The sequence below is a fragment of the Nansenia antarctica genome (genome assembly GCF_963989245.1).
Source record: "Nansenia antarctica genome assembly, chromosome: 17".
Classification (NCBI taxonomy): domain Eukaryota; kingdom Metazoa; phylum Chordata; class Actinopteri; order Argentiniformes; family Microstomatidae; genus Nansenia; species Nansenia antarctica.
The window spans coordinates 9,718,238-9,736,954 of record NC_137687.1 but is presented as its reverse complement, the minus strand read 5'-3'; the positions used below and the strand labels follow the sequence as shown (position 1 = coordinate 9,736,954).

Sequence of the window (18,717 nt, the reverse complement as noted above, 5' to 3'; positions counted from 1 at the left end):
ATCGTCATCTTCGGCGTGGAGAAGGGCTCGGGCGCGGGCGCGGCGGTGTCGGGGATCGTGGCGACCATGATGGCGTCGGTGATGGCGGGGCTGCTGGGGGTGATCCTGCGCCAGCCGGAGAGCGGGAGGGTGCTGCCCTACATGGCGCCCTGCGTGCCCTTCGTGCCCCTGGCGGCCATCTTGGTCAACTCCTACCTCATGCTCAAGCTGTCGCCGCTCACCTGGGTCAGGTTCGCTGTGTGGTGTTCAATCGGTACGTAAACGTAACAGCCGTGTGGTGTTTAGTGGGTACGTAAACGTAACAGCTGTGTGGTGTTCAATCGGTACGTAAACGTAACAGCCGTGTGGTGTTTAGTGGGTACGTAAACGTAACAGCCGTGTGGTGTTTAGTGGGTACGTAAACGTAACAGCACAATCTGTTGTTTCAGATTCACAATCAGAATTATTTTTATTGCCATGTATTTGTTTGTTTATTTGTTTATTAGGATCCCCATTTGTAACGCCATGACATTAGCTAGTCTTCCTGGGGTCCGACACAAAAATCATATTTAAACAATTGTCAACATTATATACATACAGACAATTGTAAACATTGTATACATACATACATCATAACAACAAAAGAAAGTAATACAATTAATTAATAATAATAATAATACCGTATAATAATAATAATAATACCGTAATAATAATAATAATAATTAACCAAAGAAAATAAATGAAATACAACAGATCAGCAAACAAGATAAATCATCTACTGTTCATTCAGAGTTAATTGTATTAAGTGCTCTTTTATTGTTTTCTTGAAAGTGCCTCTAGAATTAGTTTTACTGACATGCTTGGGTAAAGAGTTCCATCCTGTAATGGCTCCTCTGTAAATTACAGTAGATTTGAGTAGAGTTGTCCTAGGTCTAGGCGGTAAGAGATTTGTCCTAGGTCCTGAAATGGCCTGTCTGGTCAGATAGTTATTTTCATTTCTATGATATTAGCATTGCAGTAGAAATACAAAATCAAAATCAATAATAGAATAAGCATGATATAGACAACAATCAACAATGGCTGCAGGCCTATACAATATACAGTAGCGTCAGAGTGTCAATAATACAATAAGTGATAGCAGCAGAATGCGAATCAGCATATCAACATTCTTATACATGTCATTAGGGTGGGCGTTAGGGTGCGTTAGAGGAGTGTGCCACTGGGAGAACAGAGGGTGGTCCAGGGAGGGTGGTACAGAGGGTGGTCCAGCATCAGAACAGCGGATGGGAAACAGGGAGGACTTGGAGATGGAGCCAGACGTGTGTCTCTGTTCCACCTGCAGTGCTGGGTTGGCAGGAAGGGAGGGGGGGGCAGGGGGCAGGGAGAATGTTCTCCATATGTGGAGATGAGTCATAGCCCATAGCTCACCACCCTCCCCTCCACCCACTCCTTTGTTAAATCTCCTTCCATCTTCTCTCCAAAAATACCTTCTCCTCCATCATCCTCCTCTCCTTCCCCATCCCCCCCCTCCTCCCTCCCCAGGTATTGTGATCTACAGTTGCTATGGGGTGTGGCACAGCAACCTGGAGCTCAGCGCCATGGAGGAACAGGCGTCCGCCAGCACCTACCAGCGCTACGACGACCAGCTGGACGACAGCTTTGACCCCGCCCCCGGCGACAACCTCTACCCCCAGGAGAACCAGGAGGAGGGCTGCTACCAGGGCTGGTCTGGAGAGGAGAAGGGGGGCTACCAGTACCAGAACCAGCAGCAGAACCAGGAAGGAGGAGACCAGTACCAGAACCAGTACCAGGAAGGAGGAGACCAGTATCAATCCCAGTACCAAGACGGAAACCAGTACCAGGAAGGAGAGCAGTACCAGAACACCAACGAGGAGGGTTACCACGGTTACCAGTCCGGACCGGGGGGGGAACAACAGCCGGCCTCAAGAGGAAGCCGTGCCAAGGGACGAGCCAATCAGGGCTTTGATCCACAGGAAGAGGAGGGCTAGTCTTGTGTGAGTGGCAGTCGGAGCTAAAGAGGCCTGTCTCTTGTATCAATGGGAGCAGAGGAGGGAGGGAGGAGGGAGGGAGGGAGGAGAAGGGGGAGGGAGGGAGGGAGGGAGGAGAAGGAGGAGGGAGGGAGGAGGGAGGAGAAGGAGGAGGGAGGGAGGGAGGGAGGAGGGAGGGAGGGAGGGAAAAAAGCTTGCAATCCATTGATGCTCACAACACACCTTTTCTGTGGAAAGGGAGGGTTTGAATGAATACTTTAATGAATGAACTTTATTATCCCTACTCATTGAGTTCAGGAGTCGCACACTGTATAGTGGCAGAAAAAAACACAGTTCAGACATTTAACACTAGAACAGCCTTGGGTGGGGTCATTAACACTAGAACAGCCGTGGGTGGGGTCATTTGCTAACCGTACATTTCTGCTGTATCTATAAGTATGAATGAACCTCATGATGTTTTGCTGACACCATTCCAACTCATGTTCTTTGATTGTACTGTATTTCTGTCTCTCTCTCTCTCAATTGTGTGATGAAATGATATTTACAAAAGTTGTGCTCACGTGATTTTATTGTTATGAAAATGTCTTAAATCTATTTATTGCTGAATCAGACTGTGTCTAAATGTGTGAACAGAGAGCGTGAGCGTGAGCCGTGCTGTGAAGTGCTCTAATAAACTGTCAATTAAATCACTTTGAATACATCTTTGCATGATGAGTGAACTGGACTGGACAATCAATCTGAATACCATTTTATTTTATTTATTTTATTTTGTTTACATCAAAAAGGAAGTTTACATATAGGTATCATAGTATCATATAGGTATTAGAACATCATTGCAGGTTAAAGACATTATTAAAGACATTATTCCATGCTATAAGGACTTCATCCTAGTATCACCCATACAACATATTTTCCATGTGGAAAATGGGACATAGAGAGGGGTAGCTATCATGTCATGGGGACATCGAGAGGGTAAGAAGCCACCTGGCCAGTTTCCTGTCTGTCAGACAGGATGTGAGGTCATGAGCAGTCCAGTATTTCCTCCAGGAGAGCATGCCCTGGGTAGTGAATGTCCAGATGTTGGACTGTGTGGTACAGAAAGCAGAATGAGTTGACGTGTTCTGTTTCAGGTTACAGAACGACCGAAAAACAACAGCATAGAAGGCACTTTATCCTACTCAATCAGACCTGAGTCGAAAATAGTATTTGAGCGTTTTAAAATACTTTCAGCGTTTGCTTGCTTGGCCAGAGGGTTTGCATTCTTGGACTATTCTATTGGTTCCAACGTGCCAGGCAAACTTAATCAATCACAGAAACATATTTGAAATTATTTCATAATAAACTATTTGAACAGAAGGTCTGAAGACTTATTGTAAGCAGACCTTCTAGTACATTAAATCATTTCAAATATGTGACAACTGGCGGTGAAAGAGGGAACAAGTCGACAACCAATCAAAATGTTCAGATTTTTATCCCGAAAAATGTAAATGAATTTAAACATGAAAATCAATGACACACTCGCTAGTCAAGCCAAAATCTTGCAAGGCAATGGATTGGGTGAGTAATCCTCACTGCTACCTAGTTAACTATATAACACTACTTTACATTGTTACCTAGTTAACTATAACACTACTTTACATTGTTAGCAAAAGCCCAAATCAATTGCATTGCAATATTCTGGTTTGACTAGCGAGAGTGTCATTGATTAACGTTGAAATGTATTTACATTTTTCTGAAAACAAATTCATCGGCTGCCAACTTCTTCCCGCTTTCTCCAGCTTCTGTCGCATATGTTTCTGTGATTGATTGAGTTTGCCTGGCACATAGAAAACAACCAATAGAAAAGTCCCAAGCAAGCAAACACTGAGTTGTGTTGGATGAGAGGGGGGTATAGCTTTTTCGGCTTTTGCTGAGAGTCGATTGGACTGTCCACAAAAACGGCCCCTACTCCCTAGACACTTCTTCTTTAGATCTGAAGGAGCTCGTGAATGGAACGGTACCTGTAGAAAGATGCTTCAATTCTCCCTTAGCCAATCAGAGGGGGGCGAGGTGCAGCGTCTACCATTCTTGCTCATACCTATCCACTCCCTTCAGATCTACAGTAGACAAGTGTCAGGGGAGTAGGAGGGAGGGAGGGACGGAGGTGTCTGTTTCTCTTATGACAGAGCCCTCATCTACTCCCAGCCCAGATCATTACAGCTACAGTTGGGGTAGTTAGGAAACCCCCTCCCCTCCTCCTCCCCCTCCCCCTCCCCCCTATTCTCTTTACTCTCTCTCACACATGTGCACTCTTGGCGTGGTTCCCCGTGGCGGTAGAGGGGGAGGCGGGGGTGGTCGACGCCCCCCCCCCTCTGGAGTAGTAGAAGCTGTTCTCTCGCCGCTGGGGGGTCGCGCCAGAGTCGTTGCCGTAGCAACACAGGATGGAGGCCCCGCCCAGGAGGCAGAGGGCGGAGCCGACCCAGCCGGCGTACAGAGAGACACCGAATGACATCAGGCCCTCCTCCTGGTGAGCACCAATCGGAAACCAGACAGTCGACACGATCCCACAGATGGCTGGACGAGATGAGAGAGAGAGGGAGAGAGAGAGAGAGAGACAGAGAGAGAGAGAGAGAGAGACAGAGAGAGAGAGAGAGAGAGAGAGAGGGAGAGGGAGAGAGACAGAGAGAGACAGAGACAGAGAGAGAGAGAGAGAGAGAGACAGAGAGAGAGAGAGAGAGAAAGGGGTAGATAGATAAGGAGCAGAGAAAAGGTTGGAGGGGAGTTGAAGGGAGAGAGAGAAAAACAAGTTGAGAGACATGTGGTGTGTTTGTGTGTGTGTGTGTGTGTCTCCTTCTTATCCACAGCTGCACATCTCCCTGGGAGTCGCTGACATAGACGACCTGTCCCATACAGGAAGCAGGAAGTCCTGAGACAGGAAGTGGGTTTGACAGACACACATCTGACCCTCCTTCCCCTGACCTACCAGTCACCTGATGTACACACAATCCCCTTAAAGTGGTTGCTGCTTTTCTATGTATATTTACAATTTATGGCATATGTGTGTGTGCGTGTGTGTGTGTGTGTGTATGTGTGTCTGTCTGTGTGTGTGTGTGTGTGTGTCCGTGTGTGTGTGTGTGTCCGTGTGTGTTGTCATAATGTTGCCCTTAGTCAAGGGCATGCAAACATGGTGTGTGTGTGTCTGTGTCCGTGTGTGTGTCTCACTCACCCATGATCAGGACCAGAGCCCCGCCCACCCGGGCCCGCCTCTGCTTGGTGCCCGGGGTTTCGTGCGCCAGCCGCACGCACGGCAGGGCCATCAGCACCAGCGCCATGGCGGGCAGCCCGATCAGACAGGCCAGGATCATCAGCGCGCGGCTGGTCTGGATGTACGCTGGCAGGAGCGTGACAACAACACAACAATACTTTTTAAGACTTTTAAGACAAAGGCTACGGCCGAAACCGTTGTCAGATTAAATCACATTGTGTTGCGTCTGGAACTTGACGTGTGCATCTTTTACTTATTTTAATTAATTCATAATAATCATATAATGATCATAATTATAATCATAATAACAACTTTATCATTTGTAGAGCACTTTTCCTGCAAACATTGCAGGTCAAAGTGCTTTAGTAAGTAAGTAAAGCTTTATTTATATAGCACCTTTCATACAAGAAAGTATCATAATCATTATATAATCCTAATTAAATTATTTAGTCATTTAAAGGCAATATTAAAAAGTTGGGTTTTTAGTCTTGATTTTTTAAATATTTGAGGTTGGATTTTGTTCCTTTGGATTTTGTTCCGTTGCCAGAACCTTGCTTAAATATTCTGCGGTGCGCGCTCTCCTCTCCACACAAATATCACCGCAGAGCTCGATTGCAATACGAAAGTACTTACTAGAGATTTGGACACAATTAATGTGTAAAACCCTAATGCTACTACACTAAAATAAATATGTTTAAACACACACACACACGCGCACACACACACACGCACGCGCACACACACACACACACACACACACACACACACACACACGCACACGCACGCACACGCACACACTTTCTCCTCTCTCCCTCTCTCACCTGGCAGCGTGAGGATCTGGTTGAGCGCGACGCAGTGGTAGAGCGCGGGGGAGATGACGCACTCCGCCCAGAGGCCCCGCGAGCCCAGCTCGTCCATGCGCACGCAGGTGGCCACGGTGTAGTCGCACGTGCGCACCCAGTCGTTGGTGGCCGTGGCGATGATGACCCCGACCCAGCCCGCGCAGCTCGCCAGGCTGCTGCTCAGCTGTCTGCACACGTGCGCCATGGAACCAACCTGTGGCAGTGCGTCAGTGCGCTGTCAATCAACAAAGAACCGTTGACTTTTGGAATGTTGAAAATAAAAAATAACGGACAATGAACACTGATGTTGAAGGATGTGCAGGCGGCTTCAGTCTTTATAGTCTTGGGGTGACCAGAAGATAGATGGGTTCTCCTCTGAACCAAAGCAAGGGAAAGATGGAGAAAGTGGGGAAAAAAAATAATCAGCCCTAATTATCAATTATTCGACCCTAATTAATACATGTTAAAAGATCGAATCCCCCATGAGATCAATAACAACCAGGAGAAGTTAGAGTTCCATCCATGCAGTGTGTGCCAGAAGGACTGATGCGCAAAAAAATGCGCATATTCAGTTTTATAGTGCAGGGGGGAAAATGTTTTCAGCCAGAACTTTAAGCCAATCAGAGCTCATACCAGACTAACTTGAACCAGATAGGAAGGGTCTTGGGATGGTAGACTGATGTGGGGGGAAAAAAGAAAAGAAAGCATTGCTAAGCCTAGACATACTATAGTAAACACATTTCATGAGAAATCCGAAATTGCGCATAGGATAGAAAACATGGATTGATTTGGTACCTAAAAGAGTGTGAAAGATTCAGCTTTCGACACAGTATTCTGATATTGTGTTCTCACAAATATGAACCTGGGTTCATTGTTTTTATGAAATGAATTGAAAGATTTATTGTCATCGTTACGATAATCGTTTCCATGCGTTCTGGTGCCGTGTCTAGGCTACCTGAATGATTAGCGCCATCTAGCGGTGCGTAATGCACCAGCATCTATTGAACTGCGTCATTCCCTTCACGACAGCAGCCCTACATAGCACAGGTGCAAAGGAACAAAACGTTTGTTAGTTAAATATTTCCTTTATTTAATTATTTGAAGAAGGATAAGATAAAACTGTGACGATTAATGACTTCTCTACTTGTATTATGACATTTCATCCACTGACTTGACATTTAGGAGTCTAGTAGTAAAGTAATATAAAATATTATAATTTGTTTTAATTTATTTACACAGTAATTGACTTTGTCTTTACACAGACATTTTAAAACTGAATATATATTCCCCATTTGACACTACATTCTACAAAAAAAACTAAATAGACAAATGTATATATTAAAAATCCTTCATGAAATATCTTCCAAATATACACCTCCCATACTGCATTGTCAAATATGCACAAAGACACAATAGAAAAATCTCTTCATGAGAGATGGAGGGCGCACCCTCTCTCCAACGCCCTCTCTCTCTCTCCCTTCCTATCTCCCTCCCTCCCTGGCCTGTATTCATAATCTCCCAATTCTTCTTTTTTTTTCTTCTGATTTTATCCCTTTTTTCACCCAATTTGGTAGCCAATTGAACCCAACCTAGCATCCAATTATCTCCTGCCTATTGCATAGGATCCGCCGCACGACCCCGTGGCCGGCAGTCCCAGAGGAGGCCGCCAGGCAGACTAGCTGACTGGCTCCTCGAGCCCAGCACCGTTATTCCGGCACCTAGGGGGCGGTGTTGCGCAACGGATCCTTGTCCGGAAATACTCCTATACCCGCCCTCGGGAGCGGCCGCCCAATATGCCACTCCCCGTATGTGCCCCAGCCATATCCGGATCTGGCGAGCTGGGATTCGAACCCAGTCCCCGGTGGGCAGCATGCACTAGTGGCCAGTGCTTAGACCGCTACACCACCGTGGGGCACCATAATCTCCCAATTCTGAAAGCGATTAAATCCCTTGTTATCACATTAGTCTCTCTCTTTCTTTCTTTATCACTTGAGTGCTGTCTCTCTCTCTCCATCTCTCCGCATCGCCCTCCGTATCGTTCCCTGTCTCTCTCTCTCTCAGTGGTGTTTCAGGGCGTTGATGTGAGCGCAGATCTTGAGCGCGGGGCCCAGTTTGATGTTCATGCTGGTCATCAGGTGGTCCTCGGTCAGGAGCAGCAGGGCCTGCCCGTCGATCTCCTGCAGACGGAAGCCCTCCGCTACCTCCTTGCAACCTACAGGCAGGATGTACAGGTTAATGTTACCATGGAAACCCCCCCACAACCCCCCCCACAAGCTCCTTGCAACCTACAGGCAGGATGTACAGGTTAATGTTACCATGGAAACCCCCCCACAACCCCTCCACAACCTCCTTGCAACCTACAGGCAGGACACACAGGTTAATGCTACATGGAAAACCCCCCCACAACCTGCAGTCAGGCTAGAGGTGAGGTTGTGGTCTATAACTGCCGTTGTGCATGTAACGTTGTGCATGTAACGAGTATGAGAGTGTGTGTAGTTAAGTGTGTGTGCGTGTGTGTGTGTGTGTGTGTGTGTGTGTGTGTGTGTGTGCGCGTGTCCGCATGTGTCCGTGTGTGTGTTGTCATAATGTTGCTCTTAGTCAGGGGCATATGCAAACATGGTGTGTGTGTGTGTGTGTGTGTGTGTGTGTCTACCTGGCAGAGAGTGTATGAAGGCCCAGACTTGCTCTACGCTCCACTGGGCGGGTCTGAGGTGAGAGGAGGGGGCGGGGTGAGAGGTCATGGCTGGCTCAGACGCCCTCCTAGCCCTCCTGCCCGCCCTCCGCTCCAGCCTGGTCGCCACGGGAACAGCGGCGCCCTCCTCCTCTTCTTCCGCATCGTAGTCACGGCGACGGGAGCTCCACAGCTCGCGGGGGCGGGGCTGGAAACAGGTCATGTGACAAAGGTGGAGAAAACAACAAAACAAGAGACTGTATCATCAGCTCAGGGGAGAGTTTCCATGACGACCAGCAGCCAGTCATTCAGCCAGCTGCGTCTGAGTTTTAGGATAATTATTGTTGTTCATTTAGCTGTGGGTATATATAAATCTGGCAAGATATCACAGCATTTATACATTCGTGACACGTTCTAGTCTTTTGGTCTGCATATCAGCAACCAATCAAAATGTTCAAACTTTCCTTTTGAAACACGTAAACTACGGAAATACGAATCACAACACACACTCGCTAGTCAAGCCAAAATACTGCAACGTAGTTACCTAGTTAACTATAACACTACTTTACATTGTTAGCAGGCTCACAAAACAAGCTGTGTTAGTTGACTAGCGAGTGTGTGTGTCATTGATTTTCAACAACGCGGAAATACAAATCCACATTATTCAAAAGAAAAGTCTGATCATTACATCGGATCCTGACGTGAGGACCAAATGATCAGACTGTGTCACGTTTGACTGACATACGAGTGTACGTAAGATGAGGGACTACCGTTTGTGAGTCAGAGCTACAATGTTGCCCAAAGGTTGCTGGGAGGTTGGACTCGTAACTGACCAGCCGCAGGAGGAGGGGCTTCCCAGGGACAGACTCCGCCCTCCTCAGAGCAGAGACACGCCCCTCTGGCTGGCTGCCTGTACTCAGCGCACGCAGGCGCTTGGTCAGACGGACGCTGAAACTAAAGAGAGAGACATAGAGAGAGAGAGAGGGGGAGGGAGGGAGGGAGAGGGAGAGAGAAAGAGAGAGAGAGGGAGGGAGGGAGAGGGAGAGAGAGAGAGGGAGGGAGGGAGAGAGAGAGAGGGAGAGAGAGAGAAGGAGAGAGAGAGAGACAGAGAGACAGAGAGAGAGAGAGAGAGAGAGAGAGAGAGAGAGAGAGAGAGAGAAGGAGAGAGAGAGAGACAGAGAGAGAGAGAGACAGAGAGAGAGAGAGAGAGAAGGAGCGAGAGAGAGAATGAGAGAGAGAGAGACAGAGAGAGAGAGAGAGAGGGAGAGAGAGAGACAGAGAGAGACAGACAGAGAGAGAGAGAGACAGAGAGAGAGAGAGACAGAGAGAGAGAGAGAGAGAGAGACCGAGACAGAGAGAGAGAGAGACAGAGAGAGAGAGAGGGGGCAGATATGTTTTTGATTCTCACACAATGGTTACTTACTCCTTCCTGTCTGAGCATTAGTGGTTGTACTCTGACCACTTCCTGTCTCTGTGTCTCTCTGTCTCTGACCACTTCCTGTCTCTGTGTCTCTCTGTCTGCATGGAAAATCTTTATCACACTAGAACAGTATGCTTTGTTTTGTTTTTCTACCTCCTTCTGTACTGATGTATGTTGTTTGTATAAGTAGAATAGAATAGTTATTTTTTGTATTTTACGCTATAGACAAATGTCGAACTGTATGTACTGTAACTGCGGTAACTAATCTTGTGCAGTTCGAAGTGGAAGTCTTAAATGTTTTAACCACAGCTGTAGGTCCAGGGGCCAGTTGCATAAAGATAGATTAAGACTGGTCTAAGCCTTAGACTAGACTTATATTGTCATAAACATAGATTAAAGACTGGTCTAAGCCTTAGACTAGACCTATATTGTCATAAACATAGATTAAGACTGGTCTAAGCCTTAGACTAGTTTTATATGGGACAAGTGGACATTTCTGGGAAAATGAAGCATGAGAAATGGCATGCAGGGATGATCATTGATAGGACGTTGTTCGGCCAATGGCAGAGAGGCTCACCTCCGGGCACAGGAAGTGGAGCAGAACCGCTTGGAGCGCATGAAGTTGTGGGCGTGGCCTCTCTTCCCACAGAACTCACAGTTGAGCACCGCTGAGCACAGAGAGAGAGACAGAGACAACACAGAGACAGAGAAAGATAGAAGGATAGAGAAGGATAGAGAAAGAAAAACAGCAATTATTGTTTAGTGTTATTGTTTGTTTCATTGAAGGTTCTAGCAGGAATGATTCTAAGAAACAGGTGTAGTTCTGACTAACAGACTAACAGGTGTAGTTGTGACAGACAGGTGTAGTTGTGACAGACAGGTGTAGTTCCTACAGGTAAGGGGTGTGTCTGTGACCGCCTCCTCTCCGTCAGAGTCAGTGGAACATTCCGGCGCCTCCACCACTTCCGCTAGCGGGAAGAAGTCGTCCTCGCCGTTCCCGTTGGTCTCCTGGGTTACGCTGACCACCTGCTGCCCCCGGACCAGCAGAGACGACCGGCTCACCTGCACACACACACACACACACACACACATACATACACACACACACACAATCACACACACACACACACGCAATCACACACACACACACACACACACACACACACACACGCACACACACACACACACACACACACACACACACACACACACACCTTTTTCAATTGAACTAACTATGCCATACTATACATTTGTCTTATAACCCGCCCATCACTTTTAGTTCGGCGCGTCAGTTGTCTGTGTGTGTGTGAGTGTGTGTGTGTGTGAGTGTGTGTGTGTGTGTGTGTGTGTCTGTGTGTGTGTGTGTGTGTGTGTGTGTGTGTGTGCGTGTAGGTGTCCATACACACCGGGAACGGCTGCAGCCCCTCCTGAATGACGAAGCCCTCCACCAGGTGAGTCAGTATCTGCCTCCCGCCCTCCGGCCACACCCTCTGGGTCCAGGCCCCGGCCTCTGATTGGCTGGTGGTGTCAGGTGAGGCCTGTGGTTGGTTACCGGTGGCTGGGTGGGAGGGAGGAGCAGGTAGGAGGGGAGGGGCGTTGGAGTCCGACGGAGGGACGATAGGGGGTGAGGACGGGGGAGACTGAGAGGAAAGGCTGGACAACGCTGGGGGGGAGGAGGAAGGGAGGGAGGGAGGGGAGAGGAAGGAGAGACGAGGGAGAGAGGTGAAGGATGAACGAGAGAGAGAGATAGAGCACATGGAGACAGTGAAGTGAAGGAAAACATCTGGAAACAAAAGTTCATCATCTGAGAAAAAACAGTAACACAGTTACATTAAGGCCCCCCTGTTATAAACGGTTTATAAATGACATGACTCATTTAAAAATGATTGATTAAAAAAAGGGCACCTTAATGTAAATGGTTATCAGAAAAAAACCTCTCTTTAGCTGCTAGCTAGATATACTATACTATAGCAAGGTTATCACAGACTACAGATGGAGTTGAGAAAGATATGCTTAAGACTTAATCTGATTTAGTCTTTAAAATGATCTTAAGACATTCAAATGTCTGTACAATGTTTCAATACAACCGATATCGTTAGCCTCATAGCATAATTGTCATAAGTCAATAAGTCATATTTTGGCCAAATTGAGATATCTGCCTAACTCTACTCTCCTAACACTGCTGATTCACTGTGCATTATTGCCTATGATGCCATCAGCCTATCAGAATGCTTGTTACATTCCAAAATCACTATCTGCCCAAGGCATCTCTTTGACAGAGGCATGTTTGACACTACATACAAAGATGGCTCGGCTGACTACAAGTGAAGCATGACTTAGGCAATTATGCTAACGACATGCAACCCTTACACAGGCTGGGAGTGCTGCTTTGTGATAGGAGGAGAGGAGGGACAGGAGCTGCTACCTGATTGGTTGTCGGACTGTGTTGACATGTTCTCACTGAGGTCCTCCTGGACCGCTGGAGGGAGATCCGGAGGTGGCGCCACCTGCTGAAAAGGTTCTGATAGTCTTTGGGTTTGTGTGAGGGGGGCTGGGTCTGGGGCTGGCTCTGGGTTTAGGTTTGGGTCTGGGTTTAAGTTTGTGTCTGGGTTTAAGTTTGTGTCTGGGTTTAAGTTTGGGTCTGGGTTTAAGTTTGGGTCTGGGTTTCGGTTTGGGTCTGGATCTAGCTGGCAATGCTGCGGGATAAGACTGGACTGGGATCTGCTTTGGTACGGAGACTGGTCCGTAGAAACATCCATCTCTTCCTCCTCCTCCTCTCCCGTGTTCCTCTCTCTCTCTTTCTGATCTCCTTCAACTCCCTCCATCCATTCTTCCGTTCCACCTGTAGCCATCCTCTCCTCTTCCCTCACCGGTTCTTTGACTGTATCCCTCCCTCCTCTACGCTCCCCCCTCTCTCCCCCTGCACCCGCTTTCTCCTCTTTCTCACTCCCCCTCCCCTCTTCCTCCTCTCCCATCGACTGCCCCTCCCCTCTTGTCCTCTCTTTCTCTCTTCCCTGCTCTTCCTCTCCCCCTATCCGCCCAATCTCCTTCCCCATCGCCTCTTCCCCTCCCCTCCCTTCTCTCTCCTCCCTCCCTGCCTCTTTTCCCCTCTGCTCTTCTCTCTTCTCCCCCCTTCCCTCTCCTCTGCCCCCCTGCCCCTCCTGCTTCTGTTGGCTCAGTAAGTGTGACGTGGGGGGGGGGCTGGTCTGGTGATGGGGGGAGAGGGGGCCCACGAAGGACGGGGTCGAGGGTGGTGGGAAAAGAGGTGACGGAGGGGGGAGGAGGGAGGAGGGGGTTCTGGGGAGGGAGGGAGGGTTGGGAGGACGAGCGAGGGTGCATTCAGCACTCCATGTCCTCTGTGATTCCCCGTCGGGTTGAGGAGGAGGCGGGCTCTCCAGAACCGGAGGCTGTGATTGGACAGAGGATTGGGCGTGCGCGCTGTTGGCAGGCTGCGGCTGGCGGGCGGAGGAGAGGGCGATGATCTGCAGCTGCCTCGCTGCCGACGGCAACCGCTCGAAACAGGAAGTGGGACCTAAGGGGCGGGGCATAGGTACCGAGCTGCGAGGGGATTGGTCAGATGTCAGAGGTCTTGTCGGGTTTGACATTTGAGAGGGCGGGGGGCGATCTGGGAGTCCGGTCCACTGTCTGTTGAGGGGAGGGGTCTGTCTGTTGAGGGGAGGGGTCTGTCTGGCGGAGGCAGCAGCGATCGGTCGCAGGGTCGGTCTGTGTCTCGGGGGCGCCGCCCGGTGGCCGTTTGGGAAATGCAGCCTGGGCCTCAGCGGGACGGAACGCACGGAGGAGTAGAGCGCTGTAGAGAGAGAGAGAGAGAGAGAGAGGAGAGAGAGAGAGAGAAGGAGGATAGAGAGAGGAGAGATGATAGAGAGAGAGAGAGAGAGAGGAGGATAGAGAGAGAAGATAGAGAGAGAGAGGAGAGAGGATAGAGAGAGAGAGATATAGAGAAAGAGAGAGAGAGAGAGGGAGAGAGAGGGAGAGAGAGTGAGTGAGAGAGAGAGAGAGAAGGAGGAGGAAAGAGAGAGAGGAAGAGCTCGTTCAAAGCTTTTAACACTAGAACAGTCGTGCCTTTTTACCTACTAAAAGAGCGGCCTCAGGGGTCAAATGTTTAAAATGCTAACCTGCTATTTACTGCTTCCTACACAGAAAAACTGCAAAATAGCTTTATATTAGCTTATCCTGAAGTGATTTTGAAAATGTAAGGATACTGGGTGGTAGAACGCACATATCTAGGAAAAGTCATGCAAGAAGGGTCCTGAAATTTGATCGAGTGCAAAGATAGAAAAAAAAAATACTCACAAAATGACCCCTCATGGCTGATTAAGAGTTAAAGTAGGCTGATGGTAGTTGTAAGACAATGGTGTTTATCCAGGACACTTCCCATCACACCTGTCTAGGGCTGGGGTGATTCATCAGAATTGATTTGCATAACGTGCAACAGCGTGTTGCAATGAAGTAAGACGGCTGCGCCCAGTCAAAGCATGGGTTCACCCTCATCTGAACTAAAGCCTGGAAGTATTTTAGACAGAGACCCAACTATGTGGCGCACTGTTGGCTCTGCAAATTGGAAACGGCTCATCAAAGTCCTGTTTACTTTTTGTCCCCACCCACCAAGCGTGATATATTAGGATCATCAACACGCGTAACGTGTTTCTGTTAGTAGAAATCACTTAAAATGTGTTTCTCCATCGTCCAGTAATCGCCAATTGAAAGTAATTTCTGCACCCGCTGCTAATGTGTCATATTTGTATATATAATGAGATTGTATTCATTTGAGCATTTGAACAGGAAGCATCTTTATGATTTATGGAGAAGGGGTGGGAGTGAATAAGTTTGTACTTCTTCTCACTCCTTTTCAAATATGTGAAAAAAAATGAAGAAAAACTTAAATGTGCAACAATCTTTAGGCTATGCTTTATAATTCTATTTGTTTAGTTTTTTGTTTTCCGTCATGTTTCCGTTGCTGTTTCCGTTGCTGTATCTTGCTTTGCACATATTTGAAATAAACATCTCAATCAAACTACCAATCAAACTGAGTCATGTGTTTTTAACTCACTCGGGGGCGGGACCGAGAGGTGCCGGGTGGGCGTGGTCTGGCTGTCTGTTGCCGTGGCGCTGGGCTCTGGGCGTGGCCTGAGCGGGGGGAAGAGAGGGGCGCGGGGGCGAGAGAGGGGAGGGGGGGCGGACGAGGGGGGTTTGAGACGGAGGGAGGCGGGGATGGTCAAGGTGCCGGGGGGTGGGGGCCGCAGGGTCAGACTCTGGAGCTGAGAGAGAGAGAGAGAGAGAGAGAGAGAGAGAGAGAGAGAGAGAGAGAGAGAGAGAGAGAGAGAGAGAGAGAGAGAGGGAGGGAGGGAGAGACAGAGAGAGAGAGAGAGCGAGAGAGAGAGAGGGAGGGAGGGAGGGAGAGAGAGACAGAGAGAGAGAGAGGGAGAGAGAGACAGACAGAGACAGAGAGAGAGAGGAGAGAGGGAGAGAAGGTGAGAGAAAGGGAGAGAGAGAGGGAGAGAGAGAGAGGGAGGGAGAGACAGAGAGAGAGAGAGAGACAGACAGAGACAGAGAGAGAGAGAGAGAGGAGAGAGGGAGAGAGGGAGAGAAAGGGAGAGAGAGAGGGAGAGAGAGAGGGAGAGAGAGAGGGAGAGAGAGGGAGAGAGAGAGACAGACAGACAGAGAGAGAGAGACAGAGAGAGGGAGAGAGACAGAGAGAGAGAGAAGGGTTAGTTACATACGTGTGTACACATACATAGTTGTGGGACACAATCTACTGCATATTAAACTAGTTTAATATACACACAAAACCGGGCCACCACACACACATTCACATGCGCGCACGCACGCACACACACACACACACACACACACACACACACACACACACACACAGCTCACCTGAACAGATGCCGGGCGAGAGGAAGAGGAGAAGGAAGAGGAGGAGGAGGAAGAGGAGGAAGAAGAGGAGGAGGAGGAGGAGGCGACAGGCCGCACTGCAGAAGTGAGAATCAGCTACCAGAGAGATAGAGAGATGAAGAGGAAGTAAAGAAGGAGAAGTAAAAGTGAGAAGGGGGAGACAGGGAGGGAGAGAGAGAGAGAGAGAGACAGTCTGACTGTAAGGAGGGCTGGTAGGTGTTTGCTAGGGAGGACAGAGGGAGTGGACACAGGCATGACCTTGTTTAACACCAACACCCTCCCAGCATTTAAACAGGCCCTCAAAACCCACCTCTTCAAGCTCGCCTTCACCAGTTAACCCTCTCCCCCTCCCCTTCCCATGTGTCCCCGGCACTACCTTAATTATACTTTCTTTTATTTATTTTTTGCTTCTTTTTATTATCACTACTCGATCATTTCAGTTTGTAAAGCGTCTTTGAGTGTCTAGAAAAGCGCTATATAAGTCTAATGTATTATTATTATTATTATTATTATTATTATTATTAAACACCCAGCTTTAGATGAAGACAGTCAGAAGAACAGGGTGGTCTACACCTAGAAGACTCAAAGAAGAAGTTAGGGTGGTCATGCGTGCGAGTGTGTGTGTGTGTGTGTGTGTGTGTGTGTGTGTGTGTGTGTGTGAGTGTGTGTGTGAGTGTGTGTGTGAGTGTGTGTGTGTGTGAGTGTGTGTGTGTGTGTGAGTGTGTGTGTGTGTGTGTGTGTGCGTGTGTGCGTGCACTTGTGTGTGAGTGTGAGTGTGCGTGTGTGTGTGTGTGTGCGTGCGCGTGTGTGTGAGTGTGTGTGTGTGTGTGTGTGTTCTCCTACCATCTGAGCTCTCAGCAGCATCTGTTCGTGGCTGGTGCAGGGGCCCCTCCCCAGGAGCAAAGCCTGCTGGGAAACGCGGTTCCTGACCGACGAGGTGTCAGTCCGGGCCGGGGTGGGCGGGGCCAGTGGACAGGGATGAGTAACCTGGAGGTGGAGGTGGGGGGGCAGTTAGACATTAAATATACAACACTAGAACAGCCGTGCCTTTTTTACCTACTAAAAGAGCCGCCTCTTTACAATGCTAAGCTGCTATTTCCACACAATGACCACTAGTTCTAAATTAGCCTGCTTCCTACAGAGAAAAACAAACTGCAAAATAGCTTTATACTATACTAGCTTATCCTGATGTGATTTTGAAAATGTAAGGATACTGGGTGGTAGAACGCACATATCTAGGAGAAGTCGTGAAAGGAGGGTCCTGAAATTTGATCGAGTGCAAAGATATAAAATGACCCCTCATGGCTGTTCGAGTTAACACTGTGAAGGATGATTGTCTGTGAAGATAAGTGTGATAAAACCTTACTGGCTTGTTTATATCGAAGAAAAAGAAAACAATGCAAATTTGAGTTGTTGAAAGGGATGCAAAACCAGTTGGCCCAGGAAAACAGTGTTTGTGATAGACAAATAGTTTGAGTGTGTGTGTGTTGCAAAAGTATTTGTAATTCAAAGCAATCCATCATTGCTTGAGAGGTATCACAAGGTGGTTGTATTATTCTCAGTGTGTGTGTGTGTGTGTGTGTGTGTGTGTGAGAGTGTGTGTGTGTGTGTGTGTGTGTGTGTGTGTGTGTGTGAGTGTGTGTGTGTGTGTGTGTGAGTGTGTGTGTGTATTTAAACTCTGTCTGACCAAAGACTCCCACACAGCGACAGGAGTAGGACTGTGAAACACACATTTCAAGTGTGGAGAGGAACTGATGCTAAGCCACAATACAGCCCTGTACACAGAGCATAGATCTATGTGAACTAGACCAGCTACATATTTTTCTGGGATAGTAGTGTGGATAATGTGTAATAGTTGTGTGTGTATGTGTGTTTCTGTGTGTTTGTGTGTCTGTGTCTGTGTGTGTGTGTGTGTGTGTGTGTGTGTGTGCGAGTCTGTGTCTGTGTGTGTGTGTGTGTGTGTGTGTGTGTGTGTGTGCTCCAGTTACCTGTCTGCCAGGTGGACTGGCCGGGGTGTGAAAGGGTGTGATTGGAGTAGAGGAGGGCGCGGGGGCGGGCCTTGTGCTCCCATTGGTCAGTATGGAGGAGGGCCGAGGAGGTGAGGTCATGTTGCCATGGGTTACGGAGGATTGGGGGGGTATGATAGCGTTGATGGCTGTTACAGCGGGGGGGGGGAAAGAGGGGGTGACGGAGGGGGGGGGAGTAAGGGTGAGAGGAGATGAAGGAGTGGGGGGGGGGGAGAGTGGTGCATTATGGGAGGAGGGAGTGAGGGAAGTTTGGAGCTGGGGAGTTTGTTGTTTCGGGGGGGTGAGGAGGTTGGGGGAGGGGGTGAGGGCAGGGGGAGTAGGGATGGGTGCGGAGGGAGAGGGGGAGGGAGCGGAGGGGACTATGGGCAGGGTGGGGGGGAGTGTGGCGGGGTAGGAAGGAGCCGGGGTGAGGGGAGGAGGGGAGGAGGAGGCGGGCGTCAGTGTCGGGGGGGTGAGGGAGGGGTTGAGGGTGAGTCGTGGGAGGGAGGGGGTCCCTGGGGTAGTAACGGGGGTAGTTAGGTGAGGGGTCTCAGTCAGGGGCAGCCTGGGGCTGGTCTCTCTGTTGGTCTCTCCTCCTGGCGCTGTGTGTGTCTCCGCGACTGGGTCTCT

General features: G+C 48.7%; 4 protein-coding genes across 4 annotated transcripts in view; 1 reads left to right on the top strand and 3 right to left on the bottom strand.

The window, feature by feature from the left end:
• The window catches only part of LOC308172374 (putative cationic amino acid transporter), a gene marked incomplete at both ends in the record, with an annotated part of 6,527 nt that extends 4,539 nt beyond the window's left edge, over positions 1 to 1,988 (top strand). Inside the window, 2 exons of the mRNA XM_080547287.1 lie at positions 1 to 253; positions 1,522 to 1,988. The exon at positions 1 to 253 is cut by the window's left edge and continues 565 nt beyond it. Of these exons, the coding sequence (XP_080403413.1) occupies positions 1 to 253; positions 1,522 to 1,988 (720 nt within the window). The remainder of the gene's footprint in view (positions 254 to 1,521) is intronic.
• A 2,275-nt stretch (positions 1,989 to 4,263) lies between these two features.
• Positions 4,264 to 6,279, bottom strand: cldn11b (claudin 11b; the record flags this gene model as incomplete). The annotated part of the gene is made up of 3 exons (XM_080547286.1): positions 4,264 to 4,541; positions 5,194 to 5,358; positions 6,054 to 6,279. 3 exons carry the CDS (start codon positions 6,277 to 6,279, stop codon positions 4,264 to 4,266), a joined length of 669 nt encoding a protein of 222 aa, XP_080403412.1.
• An 879-nt stretch (positions 6,280 to 7,158) lies between these two features.
• On the bottom strand, positions 7,159 to 13,018 carry LOC308172687 (polyhomeotic-like protein 2). Its single transcript, XM_080547619.1, has 7 exons — positions 12,591 to 13,018; positions 11,572 to 11,828; positions 11,059 to 11,227; positions 10,743 to 10,833; positions 9,516 to 9,699; positions 8,728 to 8,953; positions 7,159 to 8,286 (listed from the first exon to the last, which is right to left on the bottom strand). Exons 1-7 carry the CDS (start codon positions 13,015 to 13,017, stop codon positions 8,132 to 8,134), a joined length of 1,509 nt encoding a protein of 502 aa, XP_080403745.1. The 5' UTR covers position 13,018; the 3' UTR covers positions 7,159 to 8,131.
• Positions 13,019 to 13,340: 322 nt separating this feature from the next.
• LOC308172372 (uncharacterized protein) lies at positions 13,341 to 18,202 on the bottom strand (the record flags this gene model as incomplete). Its single annotated transcript, XM_080547285.1, has 5 exons — positions 18,070 to 18,202; positions 16,925 to 17,068; positions 15,234 to 15,441; positions 13,512 to 13,973; positions 13,341 to 13,366 (listed from the first exon to the last, which is right to left on the bottom strand). The coding sequence occupies exons 1-5, from the start codon at positions 18,187 to 18,189 to the stop codon at positions 13,341 to 13,343; spliced, it is 960 nt and encodes a 319-aa protein (XP_080403411.1). The 5' UTR covers positions 18,190 to 18,202.
• Positions 18,203 to 18,717: the final 515 nt, after the last annotated feature.